This window comes from Centrocercus urophasianus, unplaced genomic scaffold, assembly GCF_019232065.1.
Source record: "Centrocercus urophasianus isolate 14NV4802_14NV808 unplaced genomic scaffold, USGS_Curo_1.0 seq_11, whole genome shotgun sequence".
Taxonomy (NCBI): Eukaryota; Metazoa; Chordata; class Aves; order Galliformes; family Phasianidae; genus Centrocercus; species Centrocercus urophasianus.
The window spans coordinates 83170390-83194932 of NW_024884253.1; the positions used below are offsets into that span (position 1 = coordinate 83170390).

General features: G+C 42.9%; 1 protein-coding gene across 1 annotated transcript in view; it reads left to right on the forward strand.

The window, feature by feature from the left end:
• Positions 1 to 24264, forward strand: part of PHACTR1 (phosphatase and actin regulator 1) — a 140532-nt gene extending 116268 nt beyond the window's left edge. Inside the window, 5 exon segments of the mRNA XM_042809000.1 lie at positions 4958 to 5013; positions 9763 to 9824; positions 17450 to 17590; positions 20825 to 20901; positions 23289 to 24264. Of these exon segments, the coding sequence (XP_042664934.1) occupies positions 4958 to 5013; positions 9763 to 9824; positions 17450 to 17590; positions 20825 to 20901; positions 23289 to 23304 (352 nt within the window). The 3' untranslated portion in view covers positions 23305 to 24264.
• The last annotated feature ends 279 nt before the right edge of the window (positions 24265 to 24543 follow it).

Here is a 24543-nt window from a genome sequence, read left to right on the forward strand (position 1 = left end):
GTTTTCTGTAGACTCTTAAGTCTGGCTGACAGTATCTGGGTTGACAGTTCAGAGAAGGTGAGCTGCTGAGCTTACAGATATTTTTTGCTCATTGTGCAGCAGCATAAGGAAAGGAGGTCATTTTTTTTCTCGCCCTTTGCTAACAGTTAACTGTCACAAGCAAATAAAAGCTTTTCTTCACATCCATTTTCATCTTCCAATTTTCTGTATTTGTCATGGGAGTACAAAGAGCCCCTGGTAAGTTATCCTTCATCAATATTGCTTTGCTATCAGCGCTATTATTGAGAAAGGCATGCTAAATTAAGCAATAGTAAGACTCTTTACTGCCATTGAATTTTCCTCATGTTGAATTATATAGCTGATTTAAATCAGCACAGCTCTGCTGGCTTCAGTTGTGCTCATTTACGCCAAGTAAAGAGCTATGCGACAAGTAGTTCTTTGTAGCAGCTTCCTTCTCATGTGCCCAGCTCCTCTGTTAGAGCAGTCTCTAGGGTGGTATGAACCCAGATGCACTCAAGTAAAAAGATTTGCTTCTAGAGAATTAATTTAAGAGCTACTCCAGAAGATATAACCCCTTGCACTCAGAAGTTACTTTATGTCGTGGTGACTTATACCATAGGAACAGATTGTGAGCACGGATGAGCTCCAGAATATGTTGGTGGTGTTGTGTGCACCTCTCTATACTTCTGCATGCCCTGTTGTGACCACCTGTGACCTGTTTGCTGCTCAAAGGTCATGCCCGCCAGATGTCACCATTCAAGCACTGGAGAGCTGCTGAATTCTGCCTCTTGTATCTGCAAACTGTTGGAGTTAACAAGCCTGGCAACTAAATGAGGTGTCATTTTCCAGCAAGCCATGTTCTGGATCTGGTTCTTATACTTACAGATGACCCTGTTGTAAGCTTTTACATGTTCTTGCTCTCTGAAAAGAGACAAAGAGGAATTCTACACATCTAAAAACCGCCAACCCAGCACCATACATGAATGACATTAACCAAGTCTTTCTCTGAACTCATGCACAGCACTGCAAGAGACTGTGGAGATAAAAACCGTGACTGTTAGTCAGGGGGCAGCCTAGGCAGTCAGGAGTGCCTTGCTTCAGAAGTATTACCAGACAGAAGGGCTCTGCAGATAGGTGGCCACTGTCCTGAGAGCCCTCTGGGCATGACTACACTGCAGAGCAGGCTAAGCATCACTGTGTGAACTCTTAAGTTTTTGGTGTTGCCTGGGGAGGTGTACAGCCAGTATTTCCTTTTATTGCACATTGTTGCATTAAGCAGGAACTTCCCATTCTGAGGCTCCAAGCAGTAGCATCCATCAGTGAAAATGCTGTGTGTCCTCCTTCTTACTCCCTGAAGAGACTGCATCCCCACCAGCCAATGCTTTAAATTGAGGCCAGTATACTTTGCAAGCGATTGTTCCTCCTGCCCCCAAACTCCTGGTCATCCACCATGACGTGCTCAGCCCTGACCAGAACAAGTTCAACAAAGCAGAAAGAAAAAAATGGAAGTGAAATAAAAACAGCAAAGTTTTTACTAAGAAATGAGCACTGTATAGTGCTAGCACAAAGCCTGTGGTGTGTTTTGATCCTGTAGGGAATTAATTCAGAAAATTAGTTTGCCATCGTTTATTTTTATAGATCTGAGCAAACTTTTATTTTTCACTGACATCTCATTTGAGTATTATATTTTCAGTGAAATCTTAACAAGGCTTCCTTTATGTCAACAGAAATCTCAAGAAGGTTTGATTTTTTTTTTTATTTTTTTTTCCTGTTAGGGAAATCTTTATCAGTGTACTCATAAAACCACTATTAACAATTCCACAAAAACGTGTGAAGTGTAAAACAGACAACACATTGCAGAGCACAAGGAGCAGCATGCCTCCCTGCGGTCTTGAATGCCTGATGTTTATTGCAAAACAAAAAGCATGGCATATTCACACATGGTTAAGCATGTTTACATGAAGGTCTTTAAGTACAGAAAGAACTGTTGAAAGGCTGGTGCTTTCTGAGGCCTGTCTTTCCCTTGGTCAGATATCTACACTCCTGCAGCTCCACAAAACACAGTTCCCATTCTGATCAATAACTTGCATCCCACTTGATTCTGATAGTTTTAATAAGCAGTTCCTTTATTTGCTATTGCAGGAGGTCTGCCACATCATTTCTCACCTCCTTTTTCTCCTGTTTGTTCTGATTGTGCTGCTAATTAGACACTTGTTTCCTGACCTCTGGCCTCTTGACAGCCTCATGCAGCCCCTGTGATGTTAAATGAAGGAAGGCACAGCAGCAATCCAGCAATCAAACCTCTGAAATCAGCCTCTGCAATCTAGGTGGGCTTCGTTAATATTTTTGTTCTGCCCAACACAGGAAGGAAAGACAAAGAGTGGAGTTACCACATCTACTGTTTGCTAAGATCACAACAGTGCACTGAAGATGGTACACGGAAATTAGGTGTGGAAAAAAAAAAAATCTATCTTTGCAGCCACAATAACAAAGCAAGAGCTGCCAACATTTATTTAATTATAGGATAGTACCTAGAACTGAGATGTTCAAAAATGTTAACAGCTGCCCAACCTATGGCAAACCCAAAAGTTAAGAGGGAAAAAGTAAAAACTGAAAGATGGCTTTTCTGAGGAGTTAGTGGAGTTTGTAGAGTTCAAAGATAGTTTGGGGATGGAAGTCACTGTGGAAGCAAAAGAAATGAAATGAAAAGAGCAGGAGAACAAGAAAAATAATTGTGATAGCCTGGATGAGAAGGTCTGGGGAAGGGGTTGTTTCACTCATCAGAGAAACAAACACTGAGGGAGCAGGCCCAGTCAACCCAAAATGAGGTGAAAATGGGAATGTAGCAGCAGTCCATGAAAATCAAGAGCTCTTGATCTCTAGGCTGCATCTACCAAAAATACCATGTTTTTTTTGCCACGTGACTTCATGCCTTTATAACAGTGGTCATCATTGAGGAAGGAGCACATTGCAGCCTGAAAAAGGTATTTTATGGCATCTGTAAAATGCGTTGATTCTTGATGGGGAACACAGCTGTTTCTGACTGGTTTTCACTGGAACCCATACTGGGCATCTTAGGGAAGAACTGCATAGTGTGTAGGTCTCTGAGCTACACAGAAGATGGGGATACATGTGTAGGGCACACTTGGAGGAAATCACTCACCTCAGTGTAGAAGCAGTGACAAAGTGAAGTACAAACTTTGTTTAAATTCATCTACTTTATGGCAGCTACTGAGAAATAAATACATGGAAGACGTGGTCTTTTATGTAAATCATTCATGTAGATAGACAAAACCTGTGCCTTTTGTTCGAAATGGTCCAGTGTGAACCATTCTTGACAAAACCGTTAGCTGAGTCTTTTAATCATCTTTTTTTTCTGGAAGAGGAGGAGTTTTTTTGGAAGCCTTCTTTTCAAACTGACGTCTCCTTACATTTATTGTGTTGGTTCTATAGAAGCGCTGCACACTGGGTGGATGGAGTCTGTCCTGAACATTCACGTGAAGCTTCCTCTTGAGAAACATCACAGTGTGGTGGATTAAAAGCTTCATATAACTCAGTTTCTGCAGAAACTCTTAGTGGACCTAAACTTGGCAATTTATTCTCTTTGATTCTCAACTGCTGATAGAAATATAATAGCTTTAATTTCTTCTTAATACTGAGATGAAGTATTCCATTAGCAACAGCTACTGTATCTTAAAGATGGTAATAGCAAGCATTCAAACAGTACTTTCATCTTCAATGTACTTTGGAGGTGTTCTTTACTTCTGAATTATGTCAAGTTTCTGTCCCTATCAATGCTTTTTCAAGTGAGGTACATGATTGATCTGCCATGGCAAAGAGGCAAAACCAGTCACTCCAAATTCTGCACTGGAATAGGGCCATGATCTGACTTAGTTATGGAAAATGGCCCCAAAGGCAGTACAGCTGAAATCTTTTCTGACAGCAGAAATATTCAGGCTGTGTAAAATCAGTTACCCAAACTTTTGCCTTCATACAGAAGGTGAGGCTCCTGCCCATCCCGTGCATTCCAGCCCTGTGCACCAGGTGAGGTCAGTCCAGAGGCTGCTGAAAGAAGCAGGGGATTGAACTATCTGGTGCAGACATGATCCCCTGCTCTGAAGTCTGCCCCTATCTGTACCTCCCTGAATGACTATGCCTGAGGGATGAGAAGGCGATGTCCTGTCACTGGCAGCACTGACAAAACTCCCATTGAGCCTGGTGAGAGCAGGAGCAGGCCCAACAGTGTTGACTTCTGATGTCATCGTAGTGGTTCTCTTTGTTTTCCCCAAGATCCCTTTGTGCTTTTCTGCTTTGCTTTGTATTCTGAATATTCAGATTGTTTCTGTTCTCAGGGCTCCCATTTGTAATTAGATTGCATTGGTTGTGAATCTGTCCTACAGGTTGACAAGCAAGTTATGCTGATCTTCACTGTAAGGTTTAATACAAGCCACCAGAGGAGGAGGGGAGTGGAGCTGTGGAGGAGGAGTGCCACTATTGTTCTGCCCTCAGCACTGCCAAACTGTCCCTTGTTTTTTCTGCAGGCTGCCTGTGTTCAGATGCTGTTTGGACAAGCCTGGAGGCTCACAAGAGGGCAGGGAGAGGGTTAGCAGGGTCTCAGCTAGAAGTGCTTGTGCGAGTCAGGAAGCAGGCATGGGAGGAAGGAAATTAAGTGAAGACATCTGTGTAGCTTAACTCCCAGCAGCTCTGCCTGGGGTAGGGGTGGGAGTGCTGTGCCTAAGATGACATAATGTAGTTCGTCTTTCATGGGCTGAACACAGAGGAAACTGCGAAAGTGAAGCATGGTCTGTGTCACGCATGGGCCAGGCACACCAAGTGCATAATGGAGCAGCGTTGGCACTTTCTGCTCCGCCTTCCACACCTCAGAAAAACTCTCAAAGACAGTGAGCTGAGGAGGATGTGATATGGTCCAGAAACTGATCTTGGACTTTTTTCGCAGACGACTGAGCCAGAGGCCGACAGCTGAAGAATTGGAGCAGAGGAACATTCTGAAACGTAAGTCCTGATACTACTGACATTGAATCTGAAGCCAGCTAGTTTGCATTAGTTTAGATTTATATTGTGTGGGTTCTTTTTATAAAACATCGGCTATTCCGTATGTGCATCACGAATAAAAACAAAGTGCATCATAAATGTAAGTAAGTGTGCAAGTCTGCAGCAACATTCAGAGCTGCAGAAATAATTCATTAAAATTGTAGTCAGTAAATACACATGAATGAACAGCCTTTGGGAAAGAAAAAAAAAACAACCCTGAATCTTTTTTGCAAGTCCTGTTCCCAACAGAGGATCATTCTGAAAAGCCTTTCTGTGCTGCTCTCACACGGATACGAGCATCCCATTATAAGCTGGTAAAGCCATTAGAGCATGGCTTGATGAGTTTTTCTGAAAACCTTCACAGCAATCTAGACTTAGGTGGAGCCTTTATTTAATTCAAAAAAGAATCCTGTGTTTCTTGGGATACTTCCAGTGAAATGTTCCCCTGAAACTCTTCCTTTAAATCAGCCAAAATCTGAGGGTAGATCCTCAGATCATTAAAGTATATTTTAAAGAGGCAGTCTACCATTTGGAGAGCCTGTGCTAAGTTACGTTACTAGATCTGTTGTCACCAGTTCCAAGAGAAGCAGAACTGAGTCTAGCACAAACCTTGTAATCTTGTGAATGAATAGGGAAAAAAAAAAATGCATTTCATTACTCACACTGAAGTGTTTGATTTTTAACAGGAACACAAATCTGTTCATCTCATTATTGTTGTACTTCAGAAACAGGGAACTGAATAAACAGTTTCTTCCTTTTTTAAGTTGTTAAATCCTTCATTCCAGGAAAATTTTGAAAATGAACACAGACAAAAGTATTCCTAAATGGTACCTTAAAAGATCATCATAGGTTGGTCCATTGTATATCTTCTATTGTTCAAACAACAGACTTGCACAGAATCATAGAAGTGTGGTAGCAAAAGACAGATTCTCTGGAAATTAGCAGCAATGATTGATTAAATTTTTTCAGAATCAAACTCCCAGTGTGTTATTCATCTGTTCATGTTGTCGTGCATGGCAGACAAGGGAAGACAGAGACACCGCTATCAGTGCAAATAGAGGAGCAAAGAGTAAACAGCTAAGAGAGTGCAGGGAGCCCAAGGCTGCCAGGAAAGCCATTTCTGTGTGTTAGCCTGTGATAGCCATACTTCTACTATTCATCCCTGTACCAGCAGCTGGTGGAGTTCAGTCTTCAAGGGGGCAGAAACTGGGGAACTGGCGGCACATCCCTCTGTGATTGCGTTGGGACAGAGGCTATCAGGACAGCTGGAGGAGGGGGAACCTGCAACATGACCAACAATGAGCTCAGGCTAATGGGGACAGAGGGCAATTCTCTCAGCAGCTCATGTTGTCATCCTGGCTCTGGCTACCAGCATGAAGCAGCGCGTGCCATGCAGCACCTGGCACTGGTATGTGACCAGTAAACACCACCCTGGCACTGGTGCTTGTGACTGCCAGGGGCTGTGGAAAGGTAGGGGGGTCTCAAGCAGCAGCTCTGGATGAAGTGTTAGAAGCAGAGAAGTGACATGACCAAAGCTGGGGTCCTATCAGAGATTTCCTAATCTCTCCCACGCAGAGACCTGAGTTGTTTCGTTTTTCAGGGGAATTATCCTCTGAGCCTCATCAGTTTCCTTCTGAATTTAGTAGAGGCTCCTAAATGACACAAAGGTGCCTGAAAATATTGCTGTGAATCCAGAACTATACTTTTATTTCCTAAATTGATTTTTTTATCTTGATTCTTAAGCACGCATCTGCCCTGAACCATGTCTGTCCTGGTAGACAAACAACATCATAGTCACAGGAAAAGCTAAGGTGGTATTCCCATGGCATCTTAATTTTTGGTGAAGCACAACAGGACAAACATTTAAAAATAGTTACACAACTTAAAAAATGCGTAAAATAATACTCTAGTCTTAAACAAGTAAATATAGTGTCTGTTCAGTACAGAATTACTTTCTTCCTTTCCCTAGATTTCTGAGAATTTTGATAGATACAGTAAAGCCTATGGAGAAAGAGACATGGGATGCAATAATTAAGACTTCAAACTCTGTGTAAACAGCTCAAGTTGTTTGCAAAAGCCCAGTTCACAGCACACACCAAAAAGAAACCCCAGCATTCTCCCAGATGAAGTAAATAGGATTTCCTCTGCAGTTAAAGCTGACATTTCCTTGATGCAGTTGTCGTACTGAGTATCGTTTTGTTCCTGTGATGTGTAACTGCATTATTGCCAGTTGTGATGGGAAGAAATGAGGCAAAATGCAGATGTGCATCCATTCCCTGTAAGTGAAGTGATCCCTTCCGAGCTTCATGCTGCAGGGACACTTATGAAAGTACTGTCTTTGTTAAATTACAAGAATCCATTACTTGCTTGTAGCAGCAGTAAGGTTACAGCAGCCACAGCAAAGAAACTGAGAACAGGGGGACATGTGCTTGACCAGCCCTTCACTGACATGCACCCAAGGCAGTGACTCCTAATGAAATCAAAGGCACACAATGCAGAGAAGTACAGACCTGTAGAGTTAGTGTGTAGACTAAACTACTCTTTTTGAAATTAGTACTTGCAGGCCATGTTAGTTTACAAGGAAGGATGCCTGCATGCCCCAGTACAACTTCTGTGATGGATACAAATACTTCACTTGTCAGTCTGGCACATCAGGCTTGCATGAATTCCTCATAAAAACTTGGGTAGATGGGGTCTGATGGTCTCAGAATGTGCCAGGGGACATTTCACACTAGCACAGAAATTAGGCCTGAAAACTGTGACCCAGTAAACCCTGAAGAAACAGAGCATCTCCTGAATACATAAAATAAAGCAACAGTTCTGTAGATCAGCACTGTTTAACAGAAATGAAACAGTACTTTCTGTTTTCAGAGGAGAATGTATTCCTACTTCCCAGCTTGTTCCTGACCAAGGTTTTCAGCCTGCCTGGCTGTCTCTGAAGGTGGGTAAATGGGCTGAGAAATGAGGAGAAAAGAAAGGCATTGTATGCGGAGTACAAAAGTGAGCCACTTTGACTCAGTTTATACATAACTCCTCATATACTTTCAGTGCTGCCCAGGCACCATGTGGACTCCATTTAGCGTTCTCTCTGGCTTAATCTTAAAGGATTTATTAGTGGCTGTGCTTCTGTGAGTGGCTATTTGCAGTCATGGCTTCTCCAAATTTGAGACACAACGGGAAGAAAAAAACTGCTGAAAGACCAATTGCTAATCCAGAATCCAGCCCAGCAGGAAAAGAAACCACTGAAAGATAAAAGTATATATGCAACAATATAGGTATTCTAGTTACCAATTAAAAACCTATTGGTAAGCCCATGATGTCTTCTAATCTTTTGTCTCCAATATCAGATTCTTTCTTCCAGACAATGCAAGCAGTATTTTGGGGAAAATGGCATTTAAAGGTAATGGGCGTGTTATAAACCATCATACAAACTATTGGTGGGCTCTTCGTCCACTTCGGTGGAGAATTCCCAGGCCTGATGAAGTCAGTGAGCAATCGCCTTGGAGTGGCTCTCTGTTGTCCTGAACAGCAAAAAACTGCCACCCAGCCCTTCTTGCTCGTTGTGTGACTTTGCCACACAGTTGCTTGAACAGCATATCCTATTTTGTTACTACCATTCTGCCAGAGGTGCCTGCTCCCCTTGGATTTATTTTAGACCAAATTTAAGTGATGTAGTTCAAGCTTCCTACCCCAACATGGCCTTGGATGTCTTCTGTAGCTTCCCTACAGAGTTATTGGTGCCTGAGTTAGTTCTGTCTGAGTGAAAACCAGATCACACAATGGGCACAAGGTACTTGTAGCTAAGTTGCATTTGCTTTCCTTTGGGCTTGATTCTAGTAAGGAGCAATTCAGGTATCAACAAAGCAGTTAAAACAGATCCTAACTGTCCATGGACAGGGCAGGGAAGTGCTGTGCAGGCTACTAACAGTAACATCTTGGAGTTGGCCAAATTAAGGTCTAGACTTCATAACAGAAGAAGCTTTGAACTATGCAGGATGCACTGAGTAGTGGAGTACACAGAAACCTGTGATTTTATTGACTTTCAGTAAAGTTCATTGCCAAGACATGCATGAGAGCCTGTTCCTAAATTGAAAAAAAAGGTAATGTAGTCAAATCTTACTGCCCTCTCTAGTGGTAATGGTTGAGGCTTACCCTGGTGAGAATTTGTAGCATGTGATTTTTTGGCTTACTGTTAAAAGTGGATTTCCTGGGATGTGTTTTTGCACTCCAGTACAATGCTGTGAAGGCTCATGAAGGAGGGAAGGAGGCTCTCTTTTCACTCTGCTCAGGTCATATGAAGTTGCAGATGTTGCCTAACATCCCTACTCTGAGTTTTCTATCCATTTCCATTCCACAGAAGGGATAAAAAATTATACCCGTGTTTCTTTTTCAGCTGTTGACCTCTCAGAATCAAACCATATCATAGCTGAACCCCTCACAGCAGTGAGATAATGGCTCGTTGCCTGGCCCTTTGGCAGAGTGGCACACATGAAGAGTACCAGCACAGGGAAAGGAAGGTTGTGTAGATGTTTATGAAGTGTGTGAAGAAGCAGAGAAGCTATGGGTCAGGCAGGTTCACCAGTCCCAGGGGGGCATGCTGTGTATCAGAGAGGTCCTGAAACATTAATATACTGATGCACAGGCTTATTTGTTGCACACTTTGCATATTTGATAAGTCTGCAGCTTGACATTCCTTTATATCTCTTACAGCCCGGAATGAGCAAGAGGAGCAGGAAGAAAAACGAGAGATAAAGAGAAGATTAACACGTAAGGTGAGGAGCAGCTTTGATCCTAATATGGCATTACCATAACTTTCTTCCTACTGCACAACTGTTAGTATTTTTTCTTTTCCACAGCACTATTTTCAAAAGTAAGGAATGAAGTCAGTCTTGAAAGAAGTCTTTAAAAAAAGACATCACCTCTGTACAGAGTTTAAGTCCATGGACAGGGCAGGGAAGTGCTGTGCAGGCTATTAACAGTAACATCTTGGAGTTGGCCAAAGTAAGGTCTAGACTTCATAACAGAAGAAGCTTTGGACTATGCAGGATGCACAGCCTAGCATCAGTCTAACTGCTCTGTGTAAATGGAATAGCCTACAAAGCTATTACAAGGAGAGAGCAAAGTTAAAACAGTGTTGATTGCATTTGAAAGTTCCAACTTAAAAAGCAGTAAACTAAGAAATAAACTTTTTCTGGAAGGGGAGATTGCCACTTGAGGCATTCCAACTAAACAGAGAGAAGCACTTGGAAAATGGTGTGCAGAAAACAATCATACAATCTTCAATCAGCAGGGAAGGATAAAGTAAACAGGACAGTTTGGTTTTGGTTTTCCTCCCATTTAAAAGTCATTTGCTCTTAAAACTGAAGAACAGTAATTTCAGATACACATGTTCAGATTCTCGGCTGGTGTAAATGTCTACAGATGTCCCAATATACATAGCCAGCAGTCTGTCCTGTTATTGCAGGTAAACTTTATTTCACCACTGGCTTCTATTTCCCACCTACAGAGCAGGAGAAAGTCCTCTAAAAACTCACAAGTTTATGGAGCAGCACCATTCTTCTATAGGCTTTTAGGTGGCTTAGTCTTTTTGGCATATGTGACTGCAAGCTTTTATGGTGCAAATAATGACAGGAAAAGGACTGTGAATATATATGCAAAGCTTAAGTTCAGGGAGCTGGATTGTTTTCTTTCACGCTTAAAAATCTCAGACTTTATTCTCAATTAAATCAGCAGAGTTCTCTGACACCAACTGGGTGATACTGCCTTTGTCTGCAGGAACAAAGAATGTGGCCCAGAGAGCTATAATACTATTTTAAAGATGCTAATTCCTTCCAACAATGGTAGAGATGCTCTTATCCCCTTATAGCATTGTCTGAAGGAATAGAACCTAACTGCAGTGCAGAGATTTTGTAGGACTTAAGCTCACTGCAAAGGCTAGAAGTGCTGCTTTACCAGTCTGTCAATTTCTATATGTATATGTAAACATATACAGCAATCCAGTACAAAGTTTTATGCCATCTAATGAATAACTGTAGTAGATAAAAAACAAAGCTTCCTATAGCTAATCTGCTGCCTTACAAGTGGGGTCTTGCTGAAGTACATAGCAAATGAATTGTCTATTAGAGATAGAGGCCACAGCTACACCCTGAACTAAAACACCCAGGCTACATGACTGCTCCCTGAAATCTCAGCAGATTTCTGTAAGGTTTTTTTCCTTTGTCTTATTTTAAGTAGGAACAAGCCAGTCCAGGTCCTTGGCAGTTCAGTGTTCCATACCAACATTCCAGGCTATGCTGTTTTTAGCCTTTTTTTTTTTTTTTTTTTCCTTTAACAAATATTTTCTTTTGCCCCTAGCATGTTTGTAAGGTTGGTAGCAACATAACTTGTATTGTTTGATTTTGCTTACTTGTTAAACTGATGTAAATTGTTCCAGGACTAGATGATCCTAGCAGTCTTTTCCAAACTTAGTGATTCAATGACTCTAACCACAGGCTTGGTCTAACAAGGAATTTCATTCTCACCTGCCAAATGTACCATCACAGAGGCTCAGTAATGTCTGGAGGAAAGAAGTGAATAAAGTGTGCTAATGGCTAGATGACAACTAGAAATGCCAAGTGCCTAGTGAATCCTGCAAGAATTGTTATTCCCCAGCTCTGTCTTTCATGAACATGTCCCAGATGTGTCGTGTTTGCAGCAGAGAGGCAGGCTCCTGTCGATTTGGACTGAAGTCTTATTACCAAAGGATTTTAAACCTCAGATCAAGCAGAAATTTAATTGAGCACGTCGAGAGCATTGCCCAGCAGACCTCTCTATTTGCACTGAGTTCTCATGCAGACGTGCCCACAGGGTGAATTCAACATAAGGAAAGTATGCCATGTTGCCTTTCTGTATCCATGTCTGGTTGTAATCAGGAGGAGTTCTGGAGAAGCCACTGAAAAGACTTTTGACTTTGCACTGTAGAAATTGTTACTGTTCCGAATTTCCGATGGCATGATTCCAGCTCTAAGGGTACAACTCATTTCCTCATCCATTAGAAAGCTGTTCCTAAAATTCCTTCAGCAATCACACTTTGCTACAGTATAATGATGATGAGTTGTAACATGACATGCTGTAATAACTGAAATTACCTTACTAGGTCTAGATGTCTTATTAAAGGCAGTAATAAATATCCACTTGAATTCATCATATGGACAGGCAGTTTCTAAAAAAACTCTAAGAAGTTGGGTAGCCTATAGCAAGCTGCACTTTTAAGCACTTTTCATGCTCTCAGACTCATCCAACTCCAAATTAACTAACTGGGGATAGGAAATAGCTGCCACTCAGAGAGTAAAAAGTAGGTAGATAGTGGTTGAAGCAGTTTCTCAGTAACTTTTTTCCCTCCTGCCAGATGAGGGAGAGATATTTGCCTCCCACCTGAGTGCCCAGGGGTGGGTTTTGCACATCTGTCCTGCCCCGTGCTCTCTCCCGTGGAGTCCCACTGGCAGCTTTGGTCACCTGGACTTCTACTGTTTGAATTGAGGAACATGAATAGCAGGGATTTTTCTGAGTTCTGGTTGCAGACATCTACCAAGCCCATTCCAGAACTGTGAATGTGCAGAGATCCTCTGGGAGAAGTGTTGGATCCACTTTCCTTTCACGAGGAGATCTGGGCCTCCAGAAACTACAACTAAGAATTTATCCTCTCCTTGCTGTTGAGAATTTGGTGTAGCACCAAGGCAATTAACATGAGCCTGAACTCCCCCTGAGGTTTTCCGCAGAGATGGAGTTGTAGCCTGAATGAATGGAAGATATTACAGATTTACTTGTAAAGAGGAGGCAAAGCTCTGCTTTTCCTGCCTTCTCTCAAATAGCATTATTCTCCCTGTTCCCCAGAGCTGTTCACTGCTTCCTGTCCCCCCACTGTCAGTAGTCTTTCACTGGCTACAAGACTAAAATTCTTGTAGCAGTAGAAACAACCAAAGTGAAGAGATGTGGCTGTTTCTTAAAATCCATGCAATAGTCTGAAGTCTTTGTTCCTGTTAAATTCCTGCTCCAGTACAGCTTAAAGCCTCTATTCATGGGAAAGCAAGCTGGAGCCTCTCCAGGAAGTGTCTTGCTGATAAGTATTTTCTATAATGGACCTCCCCTCACCTGCATCAGGACGGGATGTTTGAAATAATGAGTTGTGTGGCAAAGCAGAGGGAGGTGAAAGGAAGGGGGAAAAAAGGTCAGAAAGCAGTAAAGGTTAGCTGCTAATTTGGATAAACAGCATTTATAGTCAAAGAGGGAAAAGAGCTTTGGGGCATTTAAGTCACCTCCTGCTCCTATGTCTTAGCACAAGAGGTGAGGAGCAAAGAGGTGAGGAGGTTGTTAGCACTGCTAGTTAGAGTCTCATTTTTCACTTTGGTTTCTTCCATAAATAACGATTGTAACATTTTAATGAGGTAACAAAGCAAGCAGTGAAGAGACAGGGTAACAAGCTTTGTTGTGTCTGAAGTAGAGCAAAGTCAGCATTTCACATTTGGCTAAATCCCAAGATCAGACTGACAAGATTGGCTTTTCCTGCACTTTACTTGGTGACAGTGCATTAGCTTTCTTCATATCCCATGCTGAGAACAAAGGGGTTTGAGTTAAAACTTCCCTTGAAAACTAGCTTAATATCAAAACTTGTAATGTGCCCATATTTATCTCTTGTGATACAAAACATCCAGAGGAACACTTGGCCTCCCATGACAACAGTTTCTGTTCACATTCACACTAAAATAACGTGGTGACTTGCCACTGAATTGGCATTCTCCCTCAACTCACAAATGTTCACAAATAGATGAACAGGAATGTATATGCCGAGGTGGACACACATGGACATCCTGCTAATTTTAGCAGTGGTAAGGAAAAAAAAAAAACACTCTTTGTCATACTTGTAAAAAATGCCAATCCTCATGCCATCTGTTTAAGAAAATGTCTGCCTTAAATACCTCCCTCTGGTGCCCCTGAAAAGTTCCCAGATGTCCCAGTGTCCCTAAGGTCTGACTGAACTTATAGGGAGCCACAGGGTGAGCACAGAGAGAGACCCCTTTTCCCCTGCTTGGAGCAGCACTTCTTGCTGCAAGCAATTGCATCATGTCCTTGAATGTGTCCTTTTCCTGTAACTTTCAAACACTCTTGGTTCTTCCTATCTGTTAGAAGAAGCAGAGCTCATTTCAGATGTGGTCCATGAAGGATTGTGTAGCATGAAGTAATTTTGATCCAAGAGACCGTAACTCACAGGTCATTAAGATAAATACCAAGGTGAGATCTCAGGTGAGCTGTGCCCTTGTCACAAACTGACACTGAATGGACACTTACAGAGTGTTCTGCAAAGCTGTCTGCCAGCTACTTCTGCCCTTAAGATTTAAGGGTGCTCTGCATAATGCAGACATATGGAAAGAGCTTAGCAGTTCACAAGAAGCCTCTGTAATGGTATGAGAAAGAGGCAGGGCAGTTTGTTAACAGTACAAATAATGAAGCTTTTATTGCTGTCTTAAAATAATTGTCCTTTTCTCCCTATTTATTATGATTGGATCTGTGCTTTGGCTTAATATATTGAATATTTGTGTATGTGTGCTTATGTATGCAAATATATGTAGATTTATGGCTGTACATTAGCTGTTGGATATAAGGACAGTATTTCAGCCAGAGCACTGGCACAGGAACAGTGCATCTCATGGCAGCTCAGAGCTCTGCCATGGGGTCCTGGGTCACCCTGAGCTGGTGTTTCAACTTCACTTGCCCCAGCTGCTCAGTAGGGATGGGGACACAAACCACCACTGTAGTGGGATGTGCAATACCTGTCATTGCAGTGGTGTTGCAGTGGTTGTATGTTTCCAAAGCAAAGTCAGGGTATCTAAAAACAATATGCAGTTTTAGAGGAAGAGAACCAGCTTTTAGTCTGTGTTACATTTAGGTGCCACCTAAGAATGAAAAAAGCACATTAACACCGAAGTTTCACAATGGGCTTATGATGCTGTAGCATTCTTGACACCAGCCAGGCATCAGGTTGGCACAGCATGGTGCAGTGGATCAGCAGTCATCTGCCCTCTCCTCTGTAGAACTTATTCATCTCTAAGATGGATACAAACACGAGAGTCAGCTGGTAACAGTTGACAGAAGCTGTGAAATAGAGCCAGTCGTTTTCTGGAAGGCTTCTTCCAGCTTGCAAGGTTTATAGGAATTCCTTTTTCACTTGGTGCTGTTCAGAGACACAGAGTTAAGCTGATAGATTTCATTTTTTGCTGATGTCACCATACTCCATGTCATAAAACATTTTATTTGAAAGAATAGTCCAAGTATCATCTGTGCTGTGTCCTGAAATGCTAAAAGCTGAAAATGGTACAGATAATATTGGTGATTCACCCTTTATTCAAGCTGCTGGGTAAAAAAAAAAAAGATGATAGAAGTAAAGATGGAGTCTCACACTCTTATCTTTGCAATATTTGGCTGTAGTCGCATCATTATTTCAGTATAAAGATCTTCTCTATCCCCACTGTCCAGGCATAGATTAAAAAAAAAAAGAAACTGAAAGAAAAATTCTGCTGTGTTGTTTCGTTAGCAGTGCATCAGTGCTAACAAAGCTGCCAGCTCCCAGTAGCAGGACTGCTAGAAAAACTAGTGATTTGGAATCACATTCCAGATGAGTTGTGGATCAGAGAGAAGCCTCTCTGAGGCTTATGACTTGAGAGACAGTACATGAACCAAACTACAACTTGATGGATGCTGCCCTAAGCAAAGGCACGACGTGGCAGTAGAGGTGTGTGGTTGGTTGCACCTCCTTCTGTGATTTCTTTCTCTTCTCTGGGCAATAATGTCGCAGCTGCAGCCAGGACGGGTAGAACAGGGTTCCTGTTGTCCTGAAGCAGCTCACTGGGGTATCAGTTCAGCTTTGCAGCCTTTCTACAGGTGATGTCTGAACCCACTTTGTGAGTGGTGAGGACTGTCTGCATCAGCAGAGCAGCACCACTGTCACCTCCAGTAGCACCGCTTTCTTATAAAAGAGAAGAGAGAAGCAAGCATCTTCCAGGGATGATCCAAGGAGAGTAACACAGGGATTTAAGTGCAGAGGGGGGATGGGATGGGGGTGCAGTCCTACCCCGGCAATTTGTTGCTCTAAGGAGGTGGGGCTTCTTTCCTGTGATCTCGCAGATTTTTCATCCTCCTCTCAGCATCCTCTCTGGTTTGAATGTTAATTCTCCCTGGGAGGTGAAGTGAAAGGTACTGAGATGCTTAATTTGGGAAGTAGGTGGAACTGCACGTCAGGATCCAGGAGCCTGAACTCCTTTGCAGAAAAGAGTCTCAAGCATTTTATGAAGTACTTAACTTTTCACTGGTCACAAGAGTGAGGTATTGCAAAGCCCACTTATTTCTAGTGAGTGGTAATAGCATGAGATACTGTCTAGCTAAATGTTAGCAGTTTATGGTTATTTTTCCTGATAATATCGTTGTTACAGATGTTTCACTAATGGAGGATTAGCAGCTAATGCACATCCACATGCACACACCTGTTGTGGCTTCTTCAGAAGCAGTCATATAATTCCACTTGAGATTAACCAGCAAGCTGAGCATCCAAGGAGAACTGATCCCAAAATGCCAATACCTGTCCTTGCCCATGTAAGCGGCCATTCCATACATGGAATACCAGAGATTGACTGGCTGCTCTCTCTGCTGAGAAGTTTGAAAGAAGTGACTTTGGAACAGTGAAGAGGCTTTCTTGACATGATACAGTCCACCCTTGAAATTTTTGTTATTTGGCTTGTAGTATGCAGTGTAAGCTGTTGAAGTCAAATATGCTGTGGCATAAAATTGAGCTGCAGCACTCAGTGAAACATTCAGCAAGCAATAGTCATCATCCTGCACACCATGTCTGGAGGATAAGGGCAGGACTGCAGAATGTCAGGATGGTAAGGAAAGTTGTTTGTCACCTTTTGCAACTAACTCAAGGCTGGATCCACCCTGTTCCTGTGCATAACCCTTCCCTGGCAGCACTAAAGCATCCACAGCAGCTCAAGACAAGGGATCATATGGGAGATTGTGAGGTTATAAGGTCTTCATCTCCTCATGAAGCATCACTTTGCCAGCTGCCTTTGTTGCGTTGCATCCAATTTCTGCCAGGAATCGGGGGCTTCTTCCATGGCTGCTTCCCAAACAACAGTGTTCTGCTCCAGCAGCAAGGTGGCATGACAAACAAGGTGCTATAGCAAGCAACAAGGTATCTATCTCCCAGGTAGCAGGTCTGTGAAAGTCCAGTAAAAACAACAGTCTTGGTGATGTTTGAACTCTCTTATTGTCACAATGGTGGTTGTAGTAAAACTGATCTCCAGGCAGCACTCTGCAGGGAAGAAGTGAAGTTCTGATGTCTTTTTCCACCGCTTCTTCAACCATGCAGCTGAGTCAGAGGCCCACGGTAGAGGAGCTGCGTGAGAGGAAGATCCTCATCCGCTTCAGCGACTACGTGGAGGTGGCCGACGCGCAGGACTATGACAGGAGGGCAGACAAACCCTGGACGCGACTCACGGCTGCCGACAAAGTAAGTGGAGTGACCTGGGGAGAGCCATGACCTGAACAGCTAGAGCATGTCATGGTCAGCAGCACCCCTCAGGTCCCACAGCCACCAGGGAGGAAACATCAGAGCTCTCTTCCCAGTTCACCAGGTTTGTTGGTTTGAGTTACACACCTTTGGCAAGAAGGCTCCTGTGTGTGTGGAAACACAGCAGCGTTACATCATTTAAAAAGAGTAAGACCCTTGGAAGAAAAGCCTTGATGGTAGCCCTGTGTTATTTGTTCATTGATTTGGGGCTTGCCGCACAATTCTGCCAGCTGAGAATGCCCACAAGCAATTTTCCACAAGACAGACCTAACAGAGCAGCACCTGCCAGAACTGAGCAGGCCTGGCTGTAAGAATGCCAGCAGGTCAGATTGGCAAAAGCACCTCCATCCCACCAAGGCCAGGTTACTTTTCTGTAGGGGTTGAGACAGGTGTGATTCTTCAGGATACCTGCTCCCTCCCACGCAGTACTGTAACCACTGAGCAGAGGCTTCATGAGCCCTGCAGATGAAAAACAGCTGTATATTTGGTAATAAGTGCACTGTCCTCTGAAATCCAGTTCTGGCTTCATGAAGCAGCGTCTCTGTTGTCAGCACTGGTGGCAGAGAGGTTAAATCGCTGTCAGATGGTCAAAGTCACATCCTGAGGGTCTGATGGTGAAGAAGAATTTAAATGCTTTATGGCAGTTGTAAGAAGAGAGGGCTCTGAGCCTGGTAGGTGGCTGCTTTGCCTTGAATTCACTCTGTGATGCCCTTGTAATTTTGAAGACATTCAGGTACCTGGATTTAAGCCCTGCATATGTCTTTGCTGACAGCCTGATGCAGTGATGGAGGCCACACCATGATATCCAGTGTTTAAAGGAGCTGGAATTCTGGCTGTGACAATCACCTGTGGTGCTCTTGGTTTGCTTCATAGAGGAAAGGACAGACAGTTTTACTTAGTTAATTTGTTTAATTGTGAAGTTTTATAACCACTACTTTTCTCCTCAGTAGAGGCCCTTTTCAGCTTAGCTTTCAAGAACTTTCATGTAGTATAAACTGATCTGATAAAAAAAAAATCTTTTTCTGGACGGTCCCCAGACCATAATATAGGGCATTAAATTTGCTTTTCCCATTTTACATCACCATATTGGCTAAATCAGTTGACTGAAGTCTTGTCCTATCTATCTGTTGGGAGTTACATTCTCCCAATAAGTGAGGGAAAGAATAAATTTCTAATCAGTTCTTCTGTCTTTGAGAGACCTCTGCACTGAATAGAAGGTGTGGAAATACCTCATCAGGGAAAATGAAGTGACCAGAGAGATCTTTTCTCACCCCGTGTCTGTGGAAAGAACAATTATCAAATATCTCTGTGAAACGTAGCCTGTTGAAGAGTTCAGCATGAAAGAGAAGTACTTTGAAGTCACTTTTCCTTCTTTATAACACATGTGCGAGTCAGTACACAAATCAGAAGACTCATTTTTCTCTAAGCAAACCTTTTTTTCAGCAAAGCAGGAGAAAAGAATAATTGTCCTCCCAGTATCAATGCCCCTTCTGGCATATTATTCATGTTTGGGTCATCTGGGAAGTGTTCTAATTCCTGCCATTCAGATCACCTTCTTTTCCCTACCACTATCTTCTGTTGAGAAAAAAAAAAAAAGAAGGTCAAATTGGAACCCAATGCAATGCCACGGAACCTGACGAGCTACAGCATCCTATAACAGATTATTTTATTATTTTCTTCTAAAAGTTCTGATTCAATAACTGCCTTCAATTGGTCAACACAGACTAAATTTATTGCAAAAGTAGAGTTTAGTAATGGGCTTTTCTGTTTCTCAGTAAATCTCTCTGTGTTCTGGACATGGGGAACATGTCACATGGGGACATGTTCAGCCTGGCTTCATCTTTCCCAAATCTGACTGTTGGAGGAAGAAGGGCACTTCTGCATCTCCCCAGCAGCTGAGAGATGCAGGAGGTGATAGATTTCAAACCCAATGGGAGGTAGCAGGCCATTTGACCTTCTTCACAGTCACTTGAGCAGCAAATGGTCTGCTGAAGGTAGACCCTTGAGTTGGTGCATAATCATCTCTCTGCTCTGACAGACAGAGGCAGAGCAGTGTAGGAAGAACACGAGAGGCTCGTTCTGTAGAGCACACTCACAAGATCTGTCATTTAGGCCTTGTCCAGGCACAGGTCATTGGTGACCAGATCAGTGGTTGCTGTGGAAGCCCTGATGTGGGCTTGAGCTCTTTATCCTGGTTTAGACTCAGTCAAGAAAACGTTCTTGACAGCCACAAGTACCCATAATTGGAGTGGCCATTTCCAGCCACTGAGGTTCCCAGCAGTGGCACACACCTCGGGCTCATGGGACCACTTGGCCACACTGGCACCTGGCATATCTGTTCCATATGCTCATGGGGAGGCCCACTTGTATGCTACAAATATCACAGCACTGTCAGAAGCCTGCAGCATGGGGTGAGGGCCATTTTAGCTGAGAGCCATTTCCACCAAGAAGCTGAGTCACTCAAAGTCAACCTTTCTTCTTCTTCTTCAGTATTCCCCTTCTCATCATTTTCTTTTCCCACGTGGACAAACCACAGAAGCTGAAGGTAACAGGTTTTCCTACTGAAGTTGACCCAACCACTTACTTAGGGTGAATTTGGATGGGTTTGGCATGTGGAACAATTGAGTCAGAACAGAGGATGGGAGCAAAGGGGCATGGCCTGAGGCAGAGAGAAGAGCAGGGAGCCAGGCCAGCCCCTTTCCCTCTTGAGTAAGCTCAGCCCCAGATTAGGTGGCTTAACCAGAGGGAATTTAAGACTGCATAAAGGGGAGAGACATTTCAGATGTAATTCTGGTGAGATCTACCAACGCTAAGTTTACTCATGGTCCAGCTCTGAAACAGAGCACAGGGTTTGAGAAGCTCTGGTGCATGATTTTTGTCTCATACTTATGCTAATTTGGATTTTGTGTATGAAAGTGTTTACCTAATAAACTGAAATTGGCTTTTGTATCAGCACTGTCTGCCTGCATTTTCAAATTGATCCATCCCACTGAAGCATTTATTTCTTCCCTTTATGCAATTTAGAACATTTATCTCTTTTCCTTTTCACGTGTTGTTGTTTTTTCTCTCTAATAATGTTATTTATTTCACTTCTAATATATTGTTTTGAGAACAAAGTGAACTTATTTTGATTTCTGTCATTTATACATTTATGAGTTTATTTGTCCTTTGCAGGCAGCCATTCGTAAAGAGCTTAATGAATTTAAAAGCTCTGAAATGGAAGTTCATGAATTAAGTAGGCATCTAACAAGGTAAGTTCATTATTTTAAGGACAGCAATGAATACTGTTGTTTTCCACAAAATAGAAAACAGCAACCATTTCTCAAGCACCCTGTGAACTCATGACCCCACTTAGAATTACAGGCTGTCAAAGAAACACACTAATGAACGTGTGCTGCCCTATTACATGGCTGTGTGCAGGCACACACCATTCACTTTGTAACCTTTTGTTTGAAATCATCGTGCTCTGGTGTCAGTTCTGCTGCTATCAAGGGTAAATAGCATTGAAGAGAAGGACAGGGAACTCTCACTGAGTAAGTACATAGAAAGGGATGAATGAGTGCACATTCTCAGTACTGTCATCTACATCTTGCATTGGCCATGCAGAAGGGGAATATTTACTCACAACTGTACGTAGTGCCAAAGAGCAATGATATGAATAAGGTCTGGTTGTGAAGCGAGGGCTATTTCTCCGGTAAGAGAGGGTTTATAGAAGTCTGGTGATGAGACATGATCAGATTTTCATTTGAGCTGAATGTGTGATTACAACTCTATACATTCCATTTGAAAATCTGCAGTTCTAATGTATTTATGTTGACTGAAAAGGGAGCCACAAATATATGAAAAAAAAACTGACGTTATTTTTTTTAATCTTGAAGCTTATTCTCAAGTTCCTTTATCAAAACAGAAAACACAGCTGAGTATTTTTTGCTGTTCGCAGGACCATGGCTAAGCCAATGTATCTGAATGCAATTATTTGCCATCACTGGAGTCAGCACTGCACTGTGCCCTCCCTGTGTCCTGGTTTCAGCCCAGACAGAGCTGATAGCACACTGATGTATTCATCAGATGGGTGGTGGTCATAACAGTTGCAGTTAAGGTTTTGAAGAAAAATACAGAAAAGCTTAAGTGTATGGGAGCTGCTGAGTCACAGCCTGAACCTCTGATTGACCACCTGAGGCGAGCACTGAGTCAGCCACAAGAGCACAGGTGAAGGCAATTCAGCTGTGTGCCAGAACGGGGGGAGCCTGGCTGCACCTCTCCTAGACCTATTGAAGAGCTGGCTGCCAGTGGGGAAGGATCTCTGCTGGAGATCTGCTCTGCTGGAGTTTTGTGAGTGAGCCCAGGGTAGGGGTAAGCCTTCTGTTTATTCTCTTTTGTTATCACAGTCTGCTTTGCCAAACTCTCTTGTTTATTTTGTGACTATAGCATCCTACTATTCTTTGATTATACACTTAAGGAAAAATAATTTTTGCCCTAGGGGATTTTTTTTAATGTATAAATTCTTTATTAAAATTCACCACATTTATAATGCATGTATCCCTTGCTGTAACAATACACCTTGCACTTCCTGTCATGTGCTGCAGTGATGCACTGGGGTTTGTAATGATGAAGTGCTGCTAAAGACAAGCAAGCAGCTGCCTTTGAGCCATGAGATCTGGCCAGATCTGTCAGCTCCAGTGGCTGAGGCTTTCAGGAACACCTGGCTCACTGAGCACATCTAACTTACAAGGGATGAGGCTGTTTAAAAGCAGATGTTGCTACAAGCAGTTGAGCTCCAGTGACTACCTTGAGGCATTTTAGCATCCCACAAAACTACAGGCTAGTTTAGTTTTTCCAGGAGGCCTCTTTACCTGCTTACCTTTCACAGGTTTCAGAGCAGTATTTTGCTTCTTTTCCATTGCTAGGGTGAGTGGTTACCCTTGGAGTTGTGCTCATTCATGTTTGACAGCTACCACATGGCTTTGACCCATTCAGGCCTGGGTCGGGCAAACTCACAGCTCCAATAGAGATTGGCACAAGTGTTGGAAGTTCAGCAGGACTTGCTGGTTTGGCAAATGGCCTCAGGAAGTACACACTTGAAGGGAGCAGGCTGAAACAAAGGAGAGTAATTCCCTTAAATAAACTTAGATAAATCGCCATTATAAAATCATTAGCAAGGTAATGACCTATTCATGTCATTAAGCAGTGGCATAAGCTGGGCTGAGAGTGTCACTGCTGCTTTCCTAGTGGGACAGATTAATTAGTTCAAAAAAATCTCACATTCAAAAAGTCAAACCCTAAAAAAACGCATTTGCACAGCTGATGAAACAAGCCTCCTGCTGATGAGCTCTTGCAGAAATGGTGGCCTTTTCAGCCCTGTTCCTCTCTTCAGACCTACCAGAAACACAGAGAAGCTTCTGATAGATCTGAGTGCTAACTGCTAATGCCTGTGAGCTGCAAGTCTGGTGAGAACCAAGGAAGTTTCCATCTCTGTTCTAATTCTGCAGTGCCAACATGGTGATGTCAGTACTGCAGGAATCCAGCTGCATAATTTTGTAGCAATTAGGTCTTTTTTTTTTCCTTTTAATTTGTACCATACATGTGAAAATATTATCTTACTACTTCTTTCTTTCTTTTTCCCTCCCTTGCATTTTAGGTTTCACAGACCGTAGCAGTTAAATTCTACCTGAACTACTATGCTGTCTTCAAAACATAACAAAAAGGAACCATAAGTGCTGGTATTATTCACTTCCCTGTTATGTACAATGTAAATCTTACAAACTGCCTTTCTACAAAAAGAAAAAAAGTAGATGAATATTTAAAAATATAAAAGAAAATTGTATGTACATGTGATGGGTACTGCAGCATCATCAGACCTGCTGGCTCAAGCTTCAATTACAGAAAATACCCCTGGTGGGAATCGTGCCAAGACGCAGCATTTATGTGTAAGACTTTCCTGGCATGTGGATTTGCCATACGTGTTCAAGCCCGGCTGGTGGGGCATCCATTAGTTCACCTTCAGGTACCCTTCACCCTGGCAAGCCTCTGTTGTCAACCTGAGAGAGCCCTGAGATGGTATCCAGGGAACCACGGGCCTGGGTGAAGTCTCCAGTAGACCTGCACCTATGGCACTAAAGCACTTCCTTATACCAAACGCTCCTTTCAGTCTGCAAGCACCTTACGAGGACAGAGAAGAAGCAAAACTATTCTGTGGGCTGTTTCATCTGCAACCATCATCTGACTTGAAGCTGCTTGCTTGCCTACCCTGGAAAAGCATATGGCAACAGTTGGCTCCCAAGAAGAAAAAAGGACTCCCTGCGTGGTCACTGCATGGTATTCTCTCAGGCTGTAGCTTGTTTTTATGCTCAAGCCTCATGACTGTGTGAGGGCCAACACACCTCCAGCAGCAAGAAGGGCTGGGATTGCCACCTGTGCTGCAGAGGGCACACCATGGGAAAACTGGGGGCTGATGGGGGACAGTTATCCTCCCTATGCCAGGTATAAAGAACTGATCCTAAATGTGTACTGAGAAAAGCATGATGGTATGTCAACTAGCCTAACAAAGGAAGGCTGTTGCATTGGTATGGATGGTGGGACTCCTCACTGGTACGTGCAGCTGAAGCATAAGGACAGAAATCCAGGGGCCTGTTGTTGTATTTTTATTTGTTTTTACCGTAGAGGTTTAACATATGAACTGACCCAGTAGGGCACAGAGAGCTGGATGCTCTGGGCCTGGCTTACCTGCCTACTTGAGTGTGTGCTTAATGCTAAACAAGCATGCAGACAGTCTCACTGAAATCCAGACCAGGTCTCACAGGCTTCATTGAAGCTGAACACATTTAAGTGCTTTTCTGGATGTAGGCCAACACCTTTTAGATTCAAGTCCTTAACCCAAGTGCAATGCCAGTAAG